The following is a 26,223-nucleotide window of genomic DNA, read 5'->3' as shown; positions in this document are numbered from 1 at the left end:
TTGGAAGCGGATTGAGCACCAAAAATAAGTAAGTACCATTGAAGTCCAATACAACTTTCATATTCAAATCCCTCTGAAGACTGTGACAGAATTTTCATTATTGGGTAAACTACTGAAGTCTGAAATGCCTTTTTTCTTTCTGTCTTTCGGATTCAATTGCAGGAGAGCTGCTGTTAGGCTTCTTAGACTGAGTAAATTCCCTCATATGCATTTTCCAAGTGCCTAACCTCAACAACAGCTGGCCTTTCTGGACTGGACAAGAAGGAAGAATGGAAAAAAGGAGAAAAAGACAGATAAAACTGAAATAAAGAACTCAGATTCTGCACACAGCGGTTTATACATTAGTAAATCTTCTGCTTACAAGGTGACGTTGATCATTACATACTAAAAGACAAAAATATTCTTGTAACTCTGATAAAATCTGGGACAGGCTAAAAAAAGTAAAAGTCCAAAAAAATATTAAAATATATTATTTTCTATTTAAATAAAATGGGCCCACTGAACATCACATGACGTCCCCCATACACGTTAACGCTAAACTAACAAAGTAACAGGCCAGTGGGGTACAGTGTGCTAAGTTTGCAAATACAAAAATGTGTACTTTGAGCACAGAAAAATAATAATCATCCCTTTGGTTTCTATAAACTAATGTTAAAAATACACCAAGGAGTGGTCAACACCACAAGACCACTTGATTGGCAGCCTAAAACACACTCTCGGAGGCTGCTAAATGATCAGACATTTGAGTGCAGTTACACCCGTTCAGCTATATTCACCACGACAAAACAAAAACAAACCCATACGCTTACACTTTAGTCTCCAAGAAAAGATAAACCAGATGTATTAGGATTACTTAAAAATTTTCCCTGTCACCATCTAAAATCCCAAATAAAAATTCAATAGAAAGAAATCTTTCACAGTTTTTTCTTTTTTTAAAGTCCTTCCCTTAGTCCCCCTCCTAAATGCGATGCCTTGTTCCCTTGTGTTATGACGCCCCTCAGGAATGAGTCCAGCTGATGGGCACCCAGTGAGCTTCTGTCTCCACTTTCCTGAGCACCCGTTTGAGCTCGCTGAAGGCAACTGTGAGGTCATCGTTCACAACGACCTTTTCAAAGAGGTGACCGTACTGGTTTTCCATCATCTGAGAGGCACTGATCATCTCCAGAAAGTCCTCCTCCTAAACAACAAACACATTCACAGCCAGTCAAAGTTCTTTTCTGAGACACATAATAAGCTCTAAAACACACTTTCCCACAGCACTCCCAAAACAACGGTCATAAACATTGACTTAATTAAAAACGATTCTTTTTTTGTTTATAATAAAACTACTTTAGATGCAGACAAGCAAAAATATCTATATGCAATAGGCAGATTCAACTATAAACTGATATTTAATGTTCTACTGAGGTGGTGCACAGTTTAGAGTTATAGTTTGAGGTCTGGATCTCCAGCCGTTTTGATCACAGGAAGAGTGGAGTGAATAAACAGACCGCAATTTTATACCCTGGCATATGCAACAGATTGGCGCTTAAAAAGCCCAGAGAAATGATCAACAGTCATAATTCATTAAACATGTTCACTGTTCAAAACAAACTGACGCTGATGAAAAGCTTCAGTATTAAAATCAAATTTATTGTATAACGTGCTCATCAAGCTGCCACCACTAAGCATTTTTGTCCCAAACATTGCAATCTTGGTAGTGTCGTTTATCTCTGGACTTTGAAGCATGGCCTTTGACCTTTCCGGGCTTGTGCATCCAAAATAAGTGTTTATGTGGGCAATCTTGGCATTCGGTGCCAGTCTCAAAGAACATGGCATGGTTTGAGTGGCTTTACCAATACAGATTTAACTTTTACAACACAAAAACATGAGACCCACACTGAGAGAGATATGATGCTATAAAACATATTGCCATGCTAAAAAAATCAGAAGCTTCTGGAGAGACTTGAAGTTTTATACTCTACCAAGAAGCTATTAAGGGCATTTTACGTTTGGAAAAGTTGAAGTTTGGCATTATCAGACAAGACAACAGCAAGCATTTGGCCAGGTTTCCCCTCCCACTCTTTGTTGAACCTTTCCTTCTCCTCCTTTCTTGATCAGGGGTTGAGACGTAGTCAACGTTTCAGCTTCAGCACAGAGGGTCACAGAGCTGCTGGCGTTCTGAAAATTACAGCAGTCTCTCAATCTGAAAGTCATTGGCAGAACGCATCAAAAGTCGCAGTTCATTGACTTAGTCATGGCTTTAATAAAGCTCTGGTTCAACGTGCTGAATTAGCTTGTGTTTGGCCTAAACAGTCAAAGGTTTGGCCCAAGGTCTGAACATATCTTTTCCTCATTCTGTCATCAAATCAAAACCTCATGCTAATTGAGGTATAACAGATGTTGCGCCTCCAGGGAAGTGTTATTACCAAATCTGATCAGTTTCAAGGGTTTAAATCTATTTTTCCTCTGCATTTCTTTCCGATTGTTTATTTCCCAGAGGCTCTAATGCGTTTGCTCACTCAACGTTCAGGTCTTCCCTGAATTCTTCAGCACTATGCTGCATCTCTCTCCTTCTCCCTCCACAGGCAGCATGAGCTCTGCTTATCTCTCAATCCTTGCCGGAAAATCGATTTTTATTGGATCATATAAAGTGCACCTGCCCTTATCATTAAACCCGTTCAAAAAAGGACATCTCTGGGTCATGAAGAGGTCCTGCTTTTTATATTCCCAAAGTAAAGGCACTTAATCTGTGCACTGGGCTGACTTTAACAGTGCACAGGACAAAAAGAAAAAAAACATCCTCCAATTTTAGCTTGTGTTTCCATTCCTCATTAAAACGATTTCATGCCAGATGATGAAACCCTCTGCTTGTCCCCCGTCTGCTGACATTTGTATGAAATTTTAAGGTTTTTGCTACTCCTAAAAAGAGAATGAGTGATATTTAGATCTTTTACAGAACCAGAAATTGCATTAATGTTATACAAGCGATACTAAAAGCGAGAACAATAGAGTAGCGGTCTGGATTCACAGAAACAAAGGAAAGCCTGTTTTCTTGCACAGAGCCGACAGCGCTCAAGCTCATGGCTCTAACAGACGCAGCGTCTCTCTGGAAAAGAAATACTGCAAAGTCCTGGATGAAATATGCTTCTGAGATTTCATCAAACACGATACTTCTTGTGCATCTATAATAGGCTGAATCTGGGTGCCTTTAACACTGTCAGGGTCTATAATCCACTTTTGCTAAGTTTTGCCAGCTAGGAAGGGTTTGTTTTTCCCCCTCACTAGTACCCACAGTGACCTGTTGAAAGCAGGCAGACGGTTGCTGTGGATGGTGCTGACAGCTTTTGGTATAGCTCCTCTCACAATAGAGATAGCCAAAGCAACTTTCCCACTGACAACGGCATAATCCTTGAGCTTTGGCGGAATTGAAAACTTTGGGGAGCGTGGTGTGGTCTAATCTCACATTCAGTGGTTTAAATTAATGTGACCAGCATCGACTCAGTTTCAAAGGTGCTGAAATAAAAATAATGAAATATACAGCTAATAAGTCTAAATTTGTATTATGCTACCTTGTAAATATACACGCTTCCCCCAATTTAGATATTACACTAAACACCTTATAATTTTTCTTTTTATGATTTTTTATAATACTTAATTTTTTAAAGAAAGAAATAAAAAAAGGAAGAAAAAAACAATAACATCAGAACAGCTGACTGGTCACATAGGTCCTTACAAGTAACATTAATAAATACATATAAAGATCAGTTTACACCATGTAAAGGCATAAGCACAAACCACTTTTTCAATGTTTTTTATTATTATTAATATTATTATTATTATTAGTAGTAGTATACTTCCTTTGTAGTTTTCCACAGATTTCTAGTTTACCTTAAGGTAAATGGGTTTTAACCACATCATGACATATTATAGACTACAATTTGTTACTTTATTTAGAGCAGACTGAGACCCCTTATAAATATCATGCGGAAAATTGTGATGGAGAACACGTCTACTATTAAGTTTGACTTTTGCATCTATTAACTTCAAATTTACTGCACCTTAAGTAAGGGGTAATGTTAATCTAGGCATTGTTTTCACAGAATAAAGCCCGACAGGCTTATCAGCAGTCTGAAACAATGCAGAATATTGTAAAAGACTGAAGGGCTTTATTTTGTAAAAAAAAAAAAAAAAAAAAACAACCACCTAGATGTACATTATCCTACTTATCACATGGCTACTTGCCACGAAGGCAAAATTAAACAACGTTTATCTGAACTGTAATAATTCATTAACTCTGTAATAAAGGTAAAGCTTGCAGAAATAAAAACAACTGAATGCAGCCTACACTAACAGCGGCGTTATATAGTCTAACTGTCAAGCTCAAAGCACATGTATGAGCCAGTGTTAACAGATTTTTAGCCGTTGTTATCCTGGAAATAGCACCAGTAGGAATCAAAAATTCCAGAGAGCCATGTCACAATAGTACATAATTCACCTGTTTAGGTCACATTGAAATATTGGGTTAAATTAAGAGATGTAGAATTTGATCAAACAGTTTAAGTCATTATAAAGCACTATTAAGCTGCCAGTATGCAAGTAGCTAAAAGTGTGAGTTTTTTGCTAAACCATAATGAGCACACTAAAGTCATAACTGAACTAAACAAATGGAATTAAGACATGGAGTATGCATATATTAGTGGCATTATTGAAGAAAAGACCGCGATCAAACTAATACCGTCATGTAGAACTTTTCGCCATGTTTTCCGACAAGATTCACACACACACACATGCTGTCAGTAAAAGACCGCACACACACACACAGCGAAATGCAGAAGTTTTTTCTTTCCATTCGGCGTGCGTTATTAAATTCCATAACACTCTCACCAGTACTTGCGTCTAATACCCCAGTTTGTCACTGGGGCATGAATGAAATGTTAATGAGTTAAAGTGAAACTGCCGAACTGCAGTTAAAGTCACCCAAAATTACAGGAAACCCTTACATGAAAGCACTTTATGTAAATACCTTAATTATGTTATTGTCTATGAAGGCAAATAACTAGATTACAGATGTCCATGTACACGTAGTCAGTAGAGTCTTCAAAGCAAGTGAAAGATCCAGAAGGGCATCCTGCTGATTTGATTCAGAAGGGCACTTTTTTGTCAGACGGCTCACCGGCCAGATATACATACGGCTAAAACATCAAGATGAAAGTCATTATAGCTTGCGTAGAATAGACCCAGCTCCCAACTCAACTTTGAGAATAGACTAACGGCGATATATATATATATTTTTTTTTATACCACTAATTTTAATATTCAATAATATTGTGATATTCAAGATTTGTGCAGTCATACAGCTTCGGATAACTAAAAACAGCAACCACTAGTCTCTCCTCCATATTCAAAAGTCTCCATAGTGGTCTTGACAACACAAACACTGCTGTCACCTCAACGAAAACCCCGCCGCTGCTTTAATTTGATTGGAGAATGAAAAAGACGTGACTGAAGTAACGCGCTTTTTCCGCTTAGAGTTGACTTTTATCAACTGCGAGCGCACGGTGCACAACAGCAAAAACATGAGGCGCGCAGGGCACATAAGCAGCGCGCAAAACACTCACGGCCATTAGTAAATCATTTAAAAAAAGGCACCTCTCAACACAAAAAGGTGTGTTCGGTGTGATCGGCCCCTTATGCCACTGAGTGGATTATTACTGAATATGTGTCATTGTTATTACTTGGCTTTAGGGTTAAGAATAGAGTGTTTAACTGCATTGCTTTAATGCATTCTCTACATTGCACACACATACTCTAGTTTGGATACTTCATAACATTGGTTGGCATTTCTTTCCATCTCTTGTAGAATGCTGCAAACCAATCGCAAAAAACTTAGTTATTAGACCAATAACTGCAAATTAGCATCACACAAAGGAGGGGTTTGGAACAAATAAATAGCTGAACGAATCATATGGGAGTCATTGATATAATTAGGTAAATATAAATACATATTATAAGACACTGACTAACTTTACATGGACATCAGTAATTGAATTATTTGCCTTAATCTGAATAAGACAATGATATGATTAAGGTGTTTACATAAGTTGCTTTTTAAATGGTCCTGTCATGATCCTGTTTTACATGTTATAGCACAATTCTATTAACGTGAAATTTGGAATATCATGTAATTTCAGGTGTTTAATTTTTAATTTGTCAACTTTGAAAGTGCCAAACTGCAGTTACTTTCATTCAGGAACATTTCATGCATGCCCCCATGACAAACGAGATGCTGGATGTGAGTATGAACTGCTGAATGAGTGTAGTTTTTATGGAATTTGATACCGTGTAGTGTATGGGGGGAAAAAAAACCTCTGCATTTCACGATGGTGAAATGGTGCAGAGAATAGTGTCAAACAGCCGTGAAGTGTATAGACTATCCTGTTGCAAAATGGGGCAAAAATCCTACACAACGGTAATAGTTTGATTGTGGCATTTACATGTCTGTACAGCACTTCAATAATGCCACTAAAATCGGCATACTTCACTTATCTTAATTCGATTTCTGTTTAGTTTGATTATGACCTTAATTGAATTAAATTAAACCATTGACAGCCTTGACAATGGTTATTTCCATGGCAGACTCTTAATTAGAGTACTGTCTTAATCGTATTGGTGATTATTTGAAAGTGTTTTTTGACCTTGCATGCATATCAGCCTGTTGTTGGAGACTCCCAAAAACAAAATATTACCTTTTATAATGCATAATAGTGTCTTCTTGAACTTTGTTTATAAGTCATTATGCTTGCCTTATATACATTAAGAATATCCTCATAAATGCATCATAAATATAATCTTCACCAATCAAGTGTTACCAAATTCCTTAATTTCCACCGTCAAATATCCATATGTATTATATTGTAGCCTGGCTGACCCCAGACGGGCAACATGATGGTTGCATGTGTCTCTGAAATCATTTACTCTTTGGCAGTTGCTTCTATGACATCATAACTGATAAAATGGCAGAAGCTGCTGTGTGAAAATGAGTAACATCCATTCAAATCATACAGGAATTCCTGCGCAAAATGAGCTACCATTCCCGATCTGCGTTGTGTAAAAGACAGAAAATGAGTGTGTATTGCATTTGGCCACTTGTTGGGTCAACATGTTGACAGGTGAGCATATATTTGGAGCTAACAGCATCTGACAATACTCGACATGGAACTTCTCCACAGTGACAATCGGCATCAAGCCATCTCCGCGTGTGGTGGAGTCAAGTTCCCAGGGTCACTTATCCTGCAGCAAGAACGCCTGGCCAGAGTGCAGAATCGCAGCGAGATACACATGCAAGAGCTGAACTCTGGGAAAGTCATTAGATACCCTGTATATTCACACCCTGTCGCGCGCACACACACAGAGCGATCTAACGGCAGGACAGGGCAAGGGTCTGGTGTACGTGTTAATTGATCTCATGTGTTTTGTTTAAGCGCAGTCATACAGGTGTAGCGTGAGCTCATGGGTCTTATATCACGTTGCCGCTCTGGGGACCGGTTACACATAAACACGTACACACACGTGAGGCGTGGACACAAGTTTTAAGTGCAAATCCAGCATACGTCTGCACGGGTCCAAAAGAAAAATGACTATTATAAATGATGTGGTTGTTGTATGCCAGGAAGTGATGAAATGCATTTCTTATTTCACCATGCGCTGTGAGATCGAGGAACAAAAACGACTCAAAACCCACACCGACCAATTGAGAGAGAAGAGAGATCACATCAGGATGAAAGAGAATGATAGATGGATGTATTAAAGTGGAAGCTGTGTGTGCGGTGTGTGTATTACCGAGAAGGCTTTGGATGAGGTCTTATCGTCTTTGCCTGAGATGACTTTCGCGTTCCTCCTGGTCTCTCTTAAGCGCTCGATGCATGGAGGCTTCACAAACACCACGTAGGGCTTAAACTCGGCCGTACGAAGATGCTTTAATGTCTGATAGAGAGAGAGAATGTGAAAAAGAGAGGGAAAGATAAAGAGAGCAGCGTTAACCGCAGTCATTAAAGCGTCATTACTCATGCCATCATGATTTGGTTTGACACTGATACTTCTGAACATTATTGCTGTTAGTCGCAGTTACATTTTGACAGAAAACAGAGCAGATGATTCACACTGAGCTCAACTGATCTGACTCCACAAATGAAAACAAAGCACTGGTTAGAAACATTACACTTCAGGTAGTCGAGATCCTCATGCTCAAAACAAACCAACCACTGAACTTTACCACATATTTCTGTGAAGATGCTTCAGCTTACTGAATTAATCACTGGCTTCAAAAGCAGATTTAAAAGACCTTTTTTGGTTGAAATGTAGCTTGTCACCACCATTTTCCACTTTCTTTTAGCCTTAAAATTAAACAGACAATTTCTGCCACTTTACATTCTAATACTTTTATTAGAGATAATTTATAGTTGAAGCAAAGTTGTAATTATGCTGTAATTTAATTTTATTTGGTTTTTTTTTTATGTTTAATACCAAAATGCTATTCCACTGAAAACATCTATCATCAAGATTTAACTGGACTGCCTAATTGCAGATCTGTTGCAAATGTTTACATCGTTATGACAGGATGCTTTCACATATTTACATATTCATCTAAATGTTGCCTAGACAGCCTTGACATGTTCACTAACAACGTAAATCCCTGCTCAGTAATGCTGTAACGCTGTGGAGAAGGCTCTGCTGCCTGCAACATCCAGTTTGGGAGTGGGTCAGTAATGGAAAATTGCCATTTCCTTGGAGGGCCACACATTTCAGCCTGGGTTAAAATAACAGTTGGGTTAGAAGACTGTTTGGTTTGTCCATATTTTACGCATGAGTTAATTTCAACCCCCAAAATTTAGAATCTACGAGAACCAATTAGGTTTATTCTTGCATGTGAATCAGCAAATTTGAAAATCCAATTATTATTGTTCTTATTCATGGCATAGGTAATGTTGGATATCTGTTTATGTGTACTGAACAATGTTTGTATAGTAATAAAAGCTCAAATTAAATCAGTTCAGCATATAAAGCAATTGTGTCTCTTTAGAAAACTTGAATTAAAGTGTCTGAATTTTATCATTTCGATTTTAAATCTCAATGATTTTTTATGGATGAAAAGGTTTAACCGATTTCATTTTTAAAAATCTAAGTTTTATTACCAAACTGACAGTTTTTCTTCCTTTTTGTTAAGTTTTAATTTTTAAATAACTTAAATTGAAAATTTTCAATAAAAGTTGGTGCATCAAAGGATATAACAAGTATAAAACTATAGTTTTGATTGTGGAATGCAATCTATTCTGGCAAATTGTATGGGTATTTCTATTAAAAAAAAAATCATACCAGCCCATAAACAGGCCCCGACTACATCAGTAACATCAAGTCACTATCATACTTGTCAACCAAACATCCTCTAGCATGACCGGTTTGGCAGTGGGTCAATAATGGTGTGGGGTGCCATTTCCAACTGCCATTAGGTACAAAGATGAGATCTTCCGACCACTTGTGAGACTATATACCAGTGCTGTTGGCCCTGGGCATTTCCTCCTAATGTGACTGGAGTATGTCAGCAGCTCCTGCAAGATGAAGGCATTAATGACTGTGCAACATGAAGGCATTGATAGACTGGCCCGCCCGTTCCCCAGACTGAATCCAATTGAGCACATGTGGGATATCATGTCTTGCTCCATCCACCAACTCCACGTTGTACTACAGACTGTCCAGGAGTTGGCGGATGCTTTAGTCCAGGTCTGGGAGAAAATCCCTCAGGAGACCACCCGCCACCTCATCAGAAGCATGCCCAGGCATTGTAGGGAGGTCCTACAGGCATGTGGAGGCCACACACACTACTTAGCCTCATTTTGACTTGTTTTAAGGACATCACATCCAAGTTGGATCAGCCTGTAGTGTGTTTTTCCACTTCAATTTTGATTTTCATAGATAATTGTTGTGTGATTTTGTCGTCATATTCAACCATGTAAAGAACAAAGTATTTAATAAGAATAGTTCATTCATTTATATCTAGCATGTTATTTCAGAGTTCCCTTTATTTTTTGGAGCAATCATTCTGAGCTTTAGGTTTGTCACTTCCAGTAAAATGAATAAAAAATTATTTGACTTCACCTCCTACTTCAGTTTACCATCAAATCTTCTGGCCAATCAAATACTCTCTAGCCCCTTCAAGACACTACTGCTGATGCTGAAATGGTCATTTATTCACATGCCAATAAGCGTTCAAACAGAGGGTTTACCTAAACAGTTGCAAATATATGAAAAAGAAAAAAAAAAAAACTGTTTACTTCAGCCCAGAGATATTGCAGGACAGAGCAGACCATATGCATTAATCTGAACGGACCACAAAATGCATCTGACTCATTTAAATTTTGCATAAAACTCGAGAAATGGTGAATCCGACTCATTATTATTATTACAAACGGTGGTTGTCATAAAAGCAGTGTTGCCAGATATAGTTGACTTTTTCCAGCACAAAAGCGGTCCAAAACCCACAACACTATCCCAAACACACAAAAAAAACACCCAAAATATTAATTAATATTTTATTTAATTTTAATTTATTCAAATGGAAATTAACCTAGTTACTTTAACTGTCATAATTTAACCATACAGCAACGAACACCATCAGTCACATAACCACAACATAATCGGACAACATAATTCGTCCAGGGAGTCAGATTTTGATCAGAATTTGAACTTTCCTTCACCTCCTCTTGTGGGTGGGTCCACATGGTTTGCGCTATGCTCTGGTCACTACTAACTGAATGGAGTAGGAGCACACAGCTATGTTTTGTAAAATAAGTTGCATATAAAATGTACATTTCAAAACTGCCCAAAACCGCCCAAATTTTGTCAACCCATCAATGCCATTTTTTACCTGCACACTCAAATTCAAAACCACCCAATCTGGCAACACTGCTAAGAATCAATATGCTATTGGGTGTTTTTGAAAAGTGCAAGGAGCTATTCCTGACCTGTCTTCCTGTTTTGGTTTCAAAGAAGTTAACCGTTAAATAAAAATTCTAATTTTAAAGCACTCTACAGGACCTTTAAGTGTCAGTCAAGTGCCCTGTCAAATCCTCAAAAGTGGAACAATTATTATAGATACTTTTAGATACAATGTCTGACCTAAAAACCAAAAGGAAGAGAACAAACTCTCACACACACACACACACACTGAGATCCAGTAGGAATAGTGTGGAATGTCACACCTGTGAAAAGGGGGGAAATAAATCTGGAAAGAGACTGAAGTAGCGATGCAGAGGGAGGTAAAATGGAGAGATATAATGTATATCAGAGGGAAAAGAGAGACTCACATGTGGCTGTACGTCTAGAAGGCACACCTTGTTCTTGGACAGGACTGAACGTACAGAGTCGAAGCTCGTCCCATAGTAGTTTCCCTTATACTCTCCATGTTCAATAAACCTAAGGTAAAGAAGGGGACAGAAAAAATAAGAAAGGGTTGATGTAATGATTGATGCCTCTAAATGCAAAAAGGAATGCCCGTAAGTCTATGTGACCCACCCTAGAATATAAAGAGAAGCCAATGGACAGGATAATGACAGGAAACTCATAACCCATTATTTACTCCCAGTCTGTCCTGATGCTTGCGATGTAAAAGGCCGCTCAGACATGCATTGTACGTTTACCATCATTCTTCGCCACATGGCAATTCCAGACAGTCTGACACAAGGCTCTTTTATATAATCTTCTATGTTACAGTTTAAATCAGTAACACCTGTTTCCTTGCAGCACAGGCAGGCTTGAACGCCAAAAGCAAGAGTAACCTGACTTCCTGAGAAGACAAAGGCAAACAAACACAGCATTTAATCTGCCTCTCGTTCAATCCGATCACTTGATTTTTGTCTGATCGCTGTCACAGAATGACAATGTGTCAAATGACAAACATTTACATTTTTAGCTGACCAAGCATATGAGCAGGGCAGAGCAGGATTCTCGCGATGACCACCGGCGCAAAACCGTTCTTTATCATAAGCCGCAGTTTCAGTTTAAACTTAGTAAAGGCGAGCTGTGTACAGTGTTCGATTTTAAATTTAGCAGACGTTTGCGCTGAACATGCAGTGAATGCTACGCATCGAGATTCGGGCACCTTCTCCGAAAACACTCGATTGATCTCCGCTGGCAGATCAACATTCACCACACAGAGTTCACACACATTTAACTAATAAAATTCCATGACTTTTCCAAGACTTAAGTAAATTTACATGACCTAATGTTTCATGCAATGTCAACATGTATTGTTTTTTACCACTCACATGTTAATGTTTATTACAGCATATCGTAAAACATAGCGGCGGATGCCCTTCCAGCTGTAACTCATCACTGGGAAACATCCATACACACTTATTGACACACATACACTACGGACAATTTTAGCTTACTCAATTCACCTATAGCACATGCCTTTGAACTGTGGAGGTAACCAGAGCACCCGGAGGAAACCCACGCGAACACGGGGATAACATGCAAACTCCACACAGAAATGCCAACTGACTCAGCCGAGGCTCGAACGAGCGACCTTCTTGCTGTAAGGTGATTGTGCTACCCACTGCGCCACCATGACACCCAATTTAAATTTATATCGATGTAAAATTTATTTAGATAATGCTTACGCCGCACTAACAATGCGAGTATGTGATTGGCCAAAAACAGAAAAGCAGACAACCAAACTATACAGATATCCGTTTTCCATGACTTTTCCAAACTTTGTGGGCTTTTCTGTTTTTCCAAAACTTTTCCAGACCTGGAAAATGCCATGTCAAAATTCCATGACTTTTCCAGGTTTTTCATGAGCGTATGAACCCTGCCACATGATCGCTGTCATCGGCGCCATTATTTGTAACTTTAGGTGGGGTTTGCAAACCTGTGTACTTTTCACTCTTCAGCCGTTTGCATTTCCTGCGATCACAAAAGGTCCCAATATGGACCAATATAGCGGCAGAGAAGACCTTCAGCACGTTTTTAGAAAAAAAAAATCAAAACAGGGTCGCACTACAACCATTATATGCAGTCGTACAAATGCTTCCAAATATATTATGAGGTTGCATAGATTAAATTTCGGGTGCATATGGGACCAAAATGGTCACAAGTTCGAGCCCTGGTGTGTTGACATTGCGGCTCAGCTCACAAGCTACCACACCATTTCACATGATATCGCTCAGGTACTACTCTCAACATGTAAATAAATCCACTTAAATTTTAGAATAAAGGTCTGCACTTAACACAAATTGAAAATTTATCTAAAAAAAATGGGCTCGAAAATTTTATACCTCATCAGATGACGTTTATTACTTTTTAATGCCCTTAATTTTGGCTAATTTCATTTACTAACTTTTACTACTTTTTACAACCCCGCAGACACCCTGAATATTTGCTTTTGCAGCAGATGCAACTAAAATGACTGTACCACAGAAAGTACTAAAATATTTTAATATGCTGCATTTCTCCAGCCTTCTTTATTTCAACCCCCCCCCCCCCCACAAGTATCAATTCAAATGTCATGAAGTCTTTGAAGTGCAGAAACGCGCCCACACTTTTGGGCCCACATGGTCTAACAGCAACCGGTGATTGGACGACCATTTTTAGAAGCTAACGTGACTCTTCTGCTGTTCGACATCTTATAAAAGTCTGTGCACTCTGTCATTGAAGGCATTTTGATGGTGAGTCAAGTTGATTTAGTTGGGTGCTAAGAGGTGGTTTGCTGGTGTTAATGTGACATGTAGGGCTACCAAGAATTCCCAAAGTGCCTGTTTATATGAATGTTCATTTGAAGGCAGATGTGCTTGAAGTGGACTTTGTGTTGTGGCATTTGTTGTCATGATGTGGTGCGTGTGTTGGATGATGGGGTGGAGGCTGCTTCTGTGGCTTTTTGGTTCATTTAGGATCTGTTTTTAGGTCTGAACAGGGCTTTCCTTGGGAATGCCAATGTCGTGCTTGCACATGAGAATGGACATTTTCCCACTGGAAAGCAGAATTAGGAACAATGGGTCATTTACAACAGTCTGGTTTAAAAATTGCAAGGTTAGAAAGGTTAGAAATGTAGCCTTTGAATTTATCTTGTTTTTTTTCTCCTCTTTTTTTAACCACAGTTGGGAATAATATTTGTAAAGGAGCTGTTGATATGGAACTGAACCAGATTTTGGTAAAAACCTACACTACAATACGAACATAAAAAATAAATAAATAAAAAAAAATTTAAAAATCAGAAAAAATTAACTGTGTAATAACATTGAAATGACACAAGGAGAAAGCACTACTGAAATGTATTTAATACTTTATTTAAAAGTTTTTTTTAGTGACGACAGCTTAAAGACGCCTCTCATATTAAAAATGAAGTCATATGAATAGCTCAGGTATGAGTTTTTCACAGACTTCAAAAGTGTAAATATCTTGATCTGTTCTTGTTCTGTGGGTCTCGTCTATCAAATCTTATCATTATTTTGTATTTTCTATTGGATTTTGGATCATTGTCTTGCTGAAATGTCCACCCTGGTTTCATCTACATCATCCTGGCAATGTGCAATGGATGTTGGACTGAAGCAGATGATATTCATTTACACTGAAGAAGGGCAGAAGGTTGCTGAAGTACTTGTGAGAGATTTTAGCGGCTGTCTGGGCTTTCACTGCCTTTCTGCACCTCCTTTCTTCATGTGTTCAATACTTTATCCATTTTATTACACATAACTTCATTTGCAATCCCATTTGCTTTGTTTTCTTTGCATATATGAATTTATTTGATTGTTACCAATATTCTGTAAAAATTTCAAGTCAACAGCACCTTTAGAAATAAGTTTGCTGAGAAAAATGGTAACATGTTCAATGCTTATTTTTCTTATTTTAGTACATATACATATACAACAATTGTTACAGTTTAGTATCTATGAATTATTATTAATATTATTATTTTGAAGTGTTTTTTATATTAATTGATGTTTCTTTTTTTCTTTGAGGCTAACTCCGCCTTGCACCTAAAGTGACTGAAAGCCTCTGGCAGCAGGTTGTCCAGATGAAAGCCAAAGGGATGACACTATCAGCCATAGCAAGACAAGTTGGTTGTTTAAATCTGTGATTTCAAGAATATTGAATCTTTACAACATCACAAGCTCATTCAAGTCCCCCAAGAAGGCTGGTTGTCCACTGAAGACAAATACAAGAGAGGACAGTATACTGCGGAGGATCTCAATGGGCAATCGTTTCCACACTGCAGCTGGAATTGCTCACCAGTTCAGCGCTGAACAGGGTAAAGATCTGTCTCGTCATACAGTGTCTCGACGTTTAAGAGAATTTGGACTGAAAGCCCACTTTGCAGTGACCAAACCTCTCATTAGCAGGATAAATCAATTAATTTCAAGTGTGCTGTTTGCATTTGCAATCTTTTGCTGTCAACTCTCAATATGAGACCCAAAGAGCTGTCACTATCAGTCAAGCAAGCCATCATTAGGCTGAAAAAACAAAAACCCATCAGAGAGAAAGCAAAAACATAAGGTGTGGCCAAAACAACTGTTTGGAACATTCTTAAAAAGAAAGAATGCACCAGTGAGCTCAGCAACACCAAAAGACGCGTAAAAACATGGAGAAAAACTGTGGTGGACGACCGAAGAATTCTTTCCCTGGTGAAGAAAACATCCTTTACAACAGTTGGCCAGATTAAGAACACTCTCCAGGAGGTAGGTGTATGTGTGTCAAAGTCAACAATCAAGAGAAGCCTTCACCAGAGTGAATACAGAGGGTTCACTACAAGATGTAACGCATTGGTAAGCCTCAAATACAGGAAGGCTAGATTAGAGTTCTAAAAAATCCTTCATAGTGCTGTAACAACATCCTATGGAGAGATGAGACCAAGATCAACTTGTACTAGATTGATGGCAAGAGAAGAGTATGGAGAAGGAAAGGAACTGCTCATGATTCTAAGCAGTGAAGCATGGTGGTGATAGTGACATGGCGTGGGCATGTATGGCTACCAATGGAACTGGTTCTCTTGTATTTATTGATGATGTGACTGCTGACAAAAGCAGCAGGATGAATTCTTAAGTGTTTCGGGCAACATTATCTGCTCATATTCAGCCAGCTTCAGAACTCATTGAACGGCACGTCACAGAGCAGATGGACAATGACCCAAAGCATTCTGCAAGAGCAATCAAAGAGTTTTTGAAGGGAAAAAAGTGGAATGTTATGCATTGGCCAAGCCAATCCCCTAACCTGAATCTGATTGAGCATGCATTTCGCTTGCTAAAGACAAAACTGAAGGAAAAACGCCCCAAGAACAAGCAGGAAATGAAACAAGTTGCAGTTGAGGCCTGGCAGAGCATCACCAGGGATGAAACCCAGCATCTGGTGATGTCTATGCGTTCCAGACTTCAGGCTGTAATTGACTGCAAAGGATTTGCAACCAAGTATTAAAAAGTGAAAGTTTAATTTATGATTATTATCATTGTTATTGGGATAATGAGGAAATGACACACACCTGGCCATGAAACAGCTAAGCAGCCAATTGTTCCACTACTTTTGGTCCCATGACAAGTGGGAAGCACATATGCAAACTGTTATAATTCCTACAGCGTTCACCTGATTTGGATGTAAATACCCTCAAATTAAAGGGTATTCGTTTCACTTCAAATCCATTGTGTTGGTGTATAGAGCCAAAAATGTTAGAATTGTTTCAATGTCCCAATATTTATGGACCTGATGTATATATACAGTATAAACACAGACTCAAGTTTTTTTTTTATCTAAACAGAATTTGGCACAACACAACATTTTTATAATAATATAAATAATAACAATAACAACAATAATAATAAATTATGCTAAACTAAATGCTGTTTTTTGCATTTAAATTTAGTGTTTACTTCATTCCAAACTAAAAAAAGAAGAGAAAATGCTGAGAGAAAGAATAAATGTGTCTTTGTAGCAGTCTTTCAGTGCCCACCTGCTCATTCTCAACCCTTCTCCATATTGATAATTGTGGTTTACTCATTCTGATGTTCATTTCACCACAGAACAAACCACCGCGTGCTTTTTCCACCACAAGGCAGTTAAAACACCCAGCTAGCTGTCGAAGTGACATTCTATACGCATTCCTGTTGTGTTGCTTTATCCTCTGATGAAGGGCTGCAGAAAAACATCCATCACCATGCCATCAAGACAAATCTGAGCTTACGAACCACTGGGTAAAAAGGACCCCTTTTCTCTCTCACACACACACAGCATCAGACCACCTGTCAACACCCTCTCACTCTTGCTTACAGAAAAGAGATTTGAGCTACTCATACACACAACTGGCTTGAGAAAAATCGAGTGAAAAAAATGAAAGAATAGCAGGCAGCCGAAAGGCAGAACTGGTGCGTGTTTGCCATAGCGTCTGAGACGGACGACATCAGTGAAAATTGTTGTGCTGTGTTTTGACTGAGGTGCTGATTTACTTAAGTTCAGTCAGGGCTCTGGACGATGTGTTGAATACTAAACTGGCCACAGAGGCTCCGTCTCTCAGATTTATATCTCTCCCACTGTGGAGTGTTTGTGTCAGGGTTACGGTTGACATAATTACAATCCTGAGAATAAAGGAAGCGGTCCACTAAACTTTAAAGATTAATACAGACTATTTCCATGGTAAACGTTCACATCCCCCATCCAAATTACAGTAGAAATGCTCATATGCTCATTTCCAAATAGTTCAAACACATATAAGAACAGTATATGAGACACGAGGATTGTGTTGGAAGATGGCTTACTTGTTGTTCTGAATGTCAGCCTCAAAAAGGTTTTTGGAGATGAAATGATACTCCACTCCTTCGCTTTCCATGTGTCTCTTTGACCGAGAGGTGTCTGTGAAAGACAAAGGTAAAGTGAAGAAAAAACACATTTACTTTGACAAATAACACACTCTTGGAAGGGATAGTTCACTCAAAATTCCAAATTCCCTCATCATTTACATTCTCTCATGTAATTTCAAACCTTTATGAGTTTCTTCTGTCGATCACAAAAGAAGATGGGTGCCATCTACTAGGATTCTTCAAAATATCTTCTTTTGTGTTTAAGAAAGAAACTGGTTTTAATAGAATGAAGAGTGAATAAATGATTACAGAATTGAATTTTTTGATGAACTATCCCTTTAGTTTTAATGTTATGTCGTTCCACACTAAACATACTATAGGAATACACAATACTTTGAGTGCAAATTGAGTGCACATTGAACACACTCAAAATTAGAGTGAGTTGCGAGTACAAAATAGTGATTTAACATAGGAAATGAACTGCTACAAAATGGCTGACACAATTTAATGTACTACTGCATATTAGAGGATTAGGGAGCTGTTTCAGGGTGCTTTCACACTTGGTTCAATTGCCTGGACTGTACCCAAGTTTGATTGTCCCCCTTGCCACAGTCTCAGTTGGTTTGTGTTCACATTGTCTTTTTTTCCTTCAGAACCCAGGTACGCTTGCATCATCGAGCTGTTGTTGTGTGTACGGCTGTTGCTTAGTGATGGACACGAAAGCAAATTGCCAAAGTGGACACTTCCGCAAATCACAGTCGTTCTGCTTTTACTGAATCTTTTGGTTTTGGATATACAGAAAGCGACTCACGTCTATCTGCCACAAAAATATTATAAATGTTCAGAACATCACACGATGTCTGCAGAAGCTGTTTTTGGAGGAGACAAGCAGACATCATCACTGTGCTTGCCCTGGCTCAGTCCCGCTTATCACCAAGGTACAGTATGTGATACACAGACACACACACAAACGAACATTACGAAAATGATAGTTTGTTGTACTGTTGGCAGTTCAGTTCCGTTAAATCAAATCACTTTTATTGTCAAATCATCAGCAGCACTAGTACTGTAATGGGTGAAAAGCTTCTAAATGTATTACAACTGAATTGCATTCATACCAGAAGTGAACCCGATCAGAGTTCGCGTAAACCGTACCCCACATCACCTCTTTCAGGCAGACTCGGGTACGGTTTGTAGGTGTGCACCCGAGTTCAGAAGACACATTCCCACTAGCTAAACGTACCATACTCTGACATCAAACGAACCCGTGTGCAGACCAAAAGTGCTCGCAGTGTGAAAGTACCCTCAGACTCAGCTTATGACTGCAGATATACAAACAGTAAAGGAGGAAGCACTTGCTTAACATTATGAATATCAATTACTTTATTTTGATCAGTTCATATTGTTAATAAAGTATTCACATACTAAAATGCTCAAGTAAATGACATAATATTAAATTAGCTTCTGTCTGAATGTAGTTTAGAACTCTTTGATTGCTTTTAGAACTTGACCTTTCTTGTGCTTTCATCCAATCAGGGTGATCTCTCTCACCACTGGCCTAAAAGAGTTCAAACATGTTTGTGTTCCCTGGCTAGATCGAACCATAATCTAAAGCTAAAACATTACTCTGGTCATCATATACTACATGATGTGAAATAAGTCAATTAAAATTGGTAGACTGGCTCTGATTTTTGAAAACCATCATCAACAAACCAAGAATGGATTAAAAAAAAACAAGAGAAAGAAGAAAATTCAGATTTTGACCGTTTGGTCTTTGTGTACTACTGCTGATTCATTAAAAACTATTAGTGCCACAGTTCACAATGTAGAGTAATTTCATTGTAGAATGCAGTAAACACTTTTGTAATTCAATTGTTAATTTTTTTTTACCAAATCCTATTGTACTTGCCATTTATGGAACATATGAAACTTATTTTTTTGATAAATCAAGCTTGATGCTGATCACAATTCACTGCCAAGGTGTGGACAATTTCTTAAAATCTATTTTTATTTTGATCTATTTCTAGTTTTATTAAAGAACCATGAGTGGCATCAGAACAAAAACAGGATAAGTTATTTGTTTATTTTAAAACAATAAGATCAGCAAAACAACCACTTTACAGATATATGTTCACAAAAACACTAACATACAGTATATAGTACTGAAGTAGTCAAAGTTTTAAAAACATTAACACTTAATAATGAGATCATTCATTTTACAATTGCAATTAATTTGTAAAACAATATTTCCAATCAGGCCTAAACAGTGTTTCTATGTAGGAACAATGTGTTCTGTGGTCGAAGGTGCTTCAGGAAGAACATGTGAAGAAATGTTCATTACAGACATTTCCTTGATTAAAGGGAGTTCCCCATGGAGACCTTATATCCCACTTAACTTTCTATAAAATAAACCACCTCTTCAAGAGCTAAATCCACAGCCACCGAGTCTGTGTTGGCTCACCGCACTGTGAGGTTTCTGAAGGCCAGCTTGAGTGTAAAGCTGCCTGTAAAGCCCCAGGAGCACACGATACAGTACCAGCACTGAGTTTACTCTGTCCCTCATTAAGCCCCGCTCCTGCTTTCAGCTTCTTATAAACTGCTGTCTTTAAATGAGACGGCGCGTGCCAGTCCAGCCAGCATGGCTCCGGCGGGTACAGCCAGGGTCAAAGTTTGCCATGAGGAGACTCACAGCGGTGTGTTTAACGAGAGTCAGGGAGGGTCAAAGGTCGCTGTCGAACACACCTCCGACAAATCGTCTGCACGCTGCCAGCAGCTCCAAAACAAACTATAAAACTTTATCACCGTTCCAACTTGCCTTGTTCCAAGTTTTTTCTTTTCTTTCACTGCAATTTTCTCCTTTCGGGTTTTACACACATTACTGTTCAGAAGTTTGGGAACAGTAGGACTTTAAAAAACATTAATTTTTCAAGAATGCATTAAATTGATAAGCGACAGTACAGTTTTGGTAATATTACAAAAGAGTTTAATATTTTTTTTTTAATTATGTTCTTTTCAATCTGAATTGTTAAAAAAAGAAATCAAACAGAACATTATAACATTGCTAAGTATAAGATCATTGCTAATATATATGAAATTTATTAGCACTAAATGATTTCTTGTTAAAAATGATTTCTGAAGTATCACATTACACTGAAGGACTCCTTGAGACTAAATTTGCATTAAATTAAAGGTGCAGTAGGAGATTGACTTCAGAAACATTTTTTGTGGTGCTGGTTGAAAGTCTCTCCACATTCCAATAGTAATGATGAAAGTAACTGTTCTAAATGTATTTTTATATTCTGGGTGAGGCATAAGATTAAAAAATGTTTATTCAATTACAGTTTGTCAGGCCAACAATTCCCATAATTCTGATAAGTAGTCCAAACTGTCTGTCAACAAATGTAGATTTGTACATCTGCGCAGCCGTTTACGGAGACAGATCCGCCATTTGTGAGAGAAAGAGAGAGTGACAGCAGCAAAAACAAATGCTGAATCAAAACTTTTAAAAATCCTAAAATCAATTTTGGAGTTACTTTTGCACGCTGGAGGAAGGATGACCCCATGGCTGAAGTATTTTGTTTAGACAGGTAATGTTCTATTTTAAAACTCTTTTAGTCACGCAAAGCTTGTGTAGATTATGTTGTTTTATAAATGGGTTATATGCACAGAAGTGTTGTTCAACCACTGAAATCTTCCAGCGAAAGATTGATGTGACTATTTTCAAATTCATAAGGTACAGCATTTACAGCATCGATAATGTAGATTTTTATTTAGTTTAACAACAAAACAGAAGTAAATAATGCTTCTCCACCAAGCCTGTTTTACTGAGGTGAAGTTGCTTTTATATTCACATTGGTTCATTTTTGAATAATGACAACCTGTGATGCCTCCTTATATTGTTTACTATGCTACTCTGAATATTCGGTCTAAAATAGCAAGGTTTATGGTTTAGTATTAGGTGTAATTCCTGCAACCCACTGGCCAAGCACTAAGCGTACAGTAGTCGCTATAGGACAAAGCGCGTGAGAGAGTGAGACCAGCAATACTTGCATGCATAAAATATTGCACATTGTGACAAGTTTTGCTTGCTACACAACTGAAAATGTCCTAAATATGATACAGTTTTTGTTCGGAATTGTAGTATTATAAAGTACTAAAGTAACTGGCGAATGACATCTTTAAGGTGTGCGTTCGTGATATCAGAAGGCATGGCTTTGGACGACAGGGGAAGGAGTTTGTTTTCAAAGATATTATGCTAAATGGTTAGAGTTTGGCAGATCACCTATATATATATATATATATATATATATATATATATATATATATATATATATATATATATATATATATAAAATAAATATATAAATATATATATGCACATTTACACTCTTCATTTTAAAAACGTATTCAAAATACAAAATAATTACTTATTACTGCATTTTGCCTACTTCAAATTGCAATATTAGAGAACACTTTATTTTTATTTTATTTTATGTTCAACTTACATGTAGTGTTACACTGCTTCCATGTTCCACTATAGTAATTACAATTATGCATAATTTCCTAAATCTAACTATGAATCTAGCCTTCATTTTAACTTTAAGCAAATAGTAAGTACATTTACAGTAATTAATTAATATTACTCTGTAGTTAAATGAACAGTTAAATTGTAACAGGACAGTTTAAAATAAAGTGACCCAATGTTTTTAGCATAACATAGCAGTGTTGCATTTTTAACAATATATTTTTAAAAATCTTCTCTTTATATTTATACTTCTTTAAAGCATTCTTTGTATCTTTCTCATTATGTTTTCTAATTTCTTACACACCTCAAACGTTTAAACAGTAATACACCACTGGTCGTAAAATAAATGGACCACTTGCTGTCTAATTTCCAACATTCTCATTTAGTTTAAAAAAGAACACCTATTCCTTTAAAGACAGAGAAAGAGACAGGGGGAGGGAAGCATAGGCTGGGTGGGATGAGAGAAAATTATTAGTTACCGTCGACCCATCACATACTTGATGAAGACACATTCCCTCCCATGATGACAGCCCACCACAGACACAAGATAACATGTTATTATACCTCCGACTGCTGGTGCTCACAAAACAAAGAAAAAAAGTCCCTCCCTATATACTGCTGAAAGAAATAGAATATATTTCATCTGGCATTAGCTCTGTGGCATAGGAAATGTTTTTGGTGCGGCAAAAGAATTTGAATTTCATTCTAAGATCATGGAAAATAGCAGTAAAAGCTGGAGAGGAGACAAAATGTTCAAGTGCCCTCCACTAATCGTATTCTACAATCTCGCTAGTGTTGCTGCCATGGCTGGTTTGCGCTTTTTAAAAGACCCAATTGTTGGAAATGTGAAGCAATCGGCAAACTCGGCTTCTGTAGAGAATTAAATAGAAATATATTTAATGTTTCATCACTCCTTATTTACAATGAGACCTGAAGAGACTGAAATGAAAAGAGGAACAACGACCAAAAAGCACTTTTAAAACAGTCGCTTTCCAAGAATCCACACTCATAATCTAAATCTCTGTAAAGTTTGAGAAAAGCCGGGCTACATAATACAGACTAATGCAGGGGTCACATTTGAGAGCAATTAGGCAGCATTAAGGCAAAAAGCCCTGGATGGGATTTTAATACCAGTGGCATTTCAAAGTGTCAAAGCCTGAATCAGACACATCTATTAAAGCCAAACCTGAATTCAACAAACATCCCAGTGTTATATCAACAGTCGTGGCTTCTCTAGCCATCGTCTCCAACTCCCTCAACCTTCCAAGCACCGTCTCAGAGTTTCGAGCCTCTAAATATGTAATTTCTCCACAGCTTCGGCCTGTTTAAATACATAAATGACAGCCATATTTATTTGTCCTCAGAATACCTGCTCAAAAGTATTTTCCTGGATCATACGTTTCTGGATGAGTAAGAAACAGAGGAGGAGAGACCTTCACAGACAGAAGAGCTGCTGTTAATGACAGACTGATGAGGTGAGAGAGAGTCTTTCTTACAATGATAAAGTACACTACTCTACCAACCAACCAACCACAAATAAATGAATAAATAAATACATTTGAATAATGAGTAATACAATATATATATATATATATATATATATATATATATATATATATATATATATATATATATATATATATATATATATATATATAGTTGAAGTCAGAATCATTAGCCTCCCTGAATGATTAGCCCCCTTGTTTTTTTATTATCCCCCAATTTCTGTTTAACGGAGAGCAGATTTTTTTCAACACATTTCCAAACAAAATGGTTTTAATAACTGATTTATTTTATCTTTGCCATGAAGACAGTAAATAATATTTTACTAGATATTTTTCAAGTCACTTCTATATAGCTTAAAGTGACATTTAAAGGCGTAAGTACTGTAGGTTAATTAGGTTAACTGATTTTATTCTAGCCAAAATAAAACAAATTAGACTTTCTCCAGAATAAAAAAATTCATTAGACATACTGTGAAAATTTCCTTACTCGGTTAAACATAATTTAGGAAATAATAATAATAATAATAATAATAATAATAATAATAATAATAAAATAAATAAATCAAGGGGGGGGGGGCTAATTTAAATCATATTTAAATAAGTTTTTTTTTTTTACTGTCACAGTACTTTCACTTAGAACAAAGGACTTACGTGGTATGGTGACACTAAAATGTTGTGGATCGGATATCAACAACTTCCTTTTGAGCTCATTCAATCCAACACCAGTAGGACCTGCAGAAGAAAACAGACAGACAAGAAGAAAGTGTAAATTAATATCTTGCAAAAGGTTTATTTATAATTAAACCTTTATTTCTAATTATTTAACTTTGACTATTGTAATATTTGTTAACATTACTAGCAACGTTCTTTTTCAGCCGATAGCCAATACATATATATTTTTTTCACTTCATCACAAAAAAATCTAAATATTTTCTTTTTTTATTCATTTCAAAACCAAGCAGCAACAACCTGCTCTCCCTTGTGAAGTTAATACGGAAGTAACTGAAACTGCAATTCATCAAATTCCACTAGCCCTGGCTTCATAATAGAGCTAATTTCAATTCATTCCTCTGTTAAAATTAGAAGTAGAGTAGAAAAAAAGTGTTTACACCCTGGTACAAAAAATGATTTTGGTGTATAGAGCTAATATTACACTTCATGACAACTGTGAGGGGGTGAATTTATTTATAACTCATCCTATTTCTTTTAATTAAGCTATATTATGTCTATTAATTAAGGGCATGGCCACTTGAGTGACAGCTAGGTCTCGCTGGTTGCCATCACATCACCTCAGCTGATTCCAGCTGATTAGCCGTTGAACGCAGTACAGTATATACAACGTATTTTTATGCTTTATGTGGCTTTACAAAGTCAACTGCCTTTTGGAATTATTCCCTACAGTTATCAGATAATATGGCATGCTGTGTGCACTTAAGTGTGTTCGCAAACCATTCAAGTGGCCTCCATTTCCCAGGTGAGTGGAATTATATACTTTTATACCATATCTATAAACGTATTTGTCTTATTTAAGATAATTTATCATTTAGAATTTTCTTTAGAACTTGAATGCACTCCAGAATCTGACAGATTAATTAGCTCTAGGCAACAGAACAGTCGTCTGAAATGCTGTCATACAGTGTTAACTTATACTTGGATTTGGATAAATAGCATTGTAAAGTAATAAATAGCTAAATGTTTTCCTCCTGTATAAAAACATCATAAAAACAATTCTTAGTGGTTCAATGTATTACATGAGGGTTTTTTAAAAGACTAAACACTTTATTGATACAGTACACAACCAAGCACATGTGGTCAGACCACAAACGAGTCACAGGTAATAAAAGTATTAAGCGTTTCTGCCAAAGAAATTCCCATCTAAGCAAAATGCTTTGAGGCATCTGTAGCTCTGCTCACTCTCCGCCTCTTTGCCCTTTTAAGGTAAGCCCCTTTCTGCGTGATGACGCGCAAACAAAATGCCGACAGTTGGCCAAACCTACTTGTGGCTTCATTTGTGCTCTTTAGAAACCTATGGGTCACGGAAACTACATTTATATGTTTTACGTGTTCAAAACTAGTTAAAATGCTAAACTGCTAACTAAAATATGAATTTGTTCAGTCAATTTCATCCTGTACATGTTGTTCATGCATATATTCAAACTGAATACAAATGAAACAGATATTACAAATCAAATATTTTCCACTGTACAAGGAGGGAGCATGATGTAGTAAACTTAAGTCAGACATTCTTCATACTTGTATCTCCTTCACTACAAGTCCTGTAGTCACACAGTCTGAGCCACATTTGCAGCAAAAGTGCAACAAAAAAAAAGTGATTCCCCTAATGCAATTCTGTAAGTCTAGGCCCAAAGACAGG

The 26,223-nt window shown here is 37.3% G+C and overlaps 1 protein-coding gene across 1 annotated transcript in view; it reads right to left on the bottom strand.

The window, feature by feature from the left end:
- Nucleotides 1-747: 747 nt before the first annotated feature.
- mpp7a (MAGUK p55 scaffold protein 7a) overlaps nucleotides 748-26,223 on the bottom strand; it is a 167,062-nt gene continuing 141,586 nt past the window's right edge. The window contains exons 13-17 of the mRNA XM_056469344.1: nucleotides 24,501-24,581; nucleotides 17,778-17,871; nucleotides 11,343-11,451; nucleotides 7,822-7,965; nucleotides 748-1,177 (exon numbers count right to left, since the gene is read on the bottom strand). Coding sequence (XP_056325319.1) covers nucleotides 998-1,177; nucleotides 7,822-7,965; nucleotides 11,343-11,451; nucleotides 17,778-17,871; nucleotides 24,501-24,581 — 608 coding nt within the window. The 3' untranslated portion in view covers nucleotides 748-997. The remainder of the gene's footprint in view (nucleotides 1,178-7,821; nucleotides 7,966-11,342; nucleotides 11,452-17,777; nucleotides 17,872-24,500; nucleotides 24,582-26,223) is intronic.

This window comes from Danio aesculapii, chromosome 12 (assembly GCF_903798145.1).
Source record: "Danio aesculapii chromosome 12, fDanAes4.1, whole genome shotgun sequence".
NCBI lineage: Eukaryota > Metazoa > Chordata > Actinopteri > Cypriniformes > Danionidae > Danio > Danio aesculapii.
The sequence above is the reverse complement of the archived record's forward strand: the minus strand, read 5'-3'. Positions and strand labels throughout refer to the sequence as shown.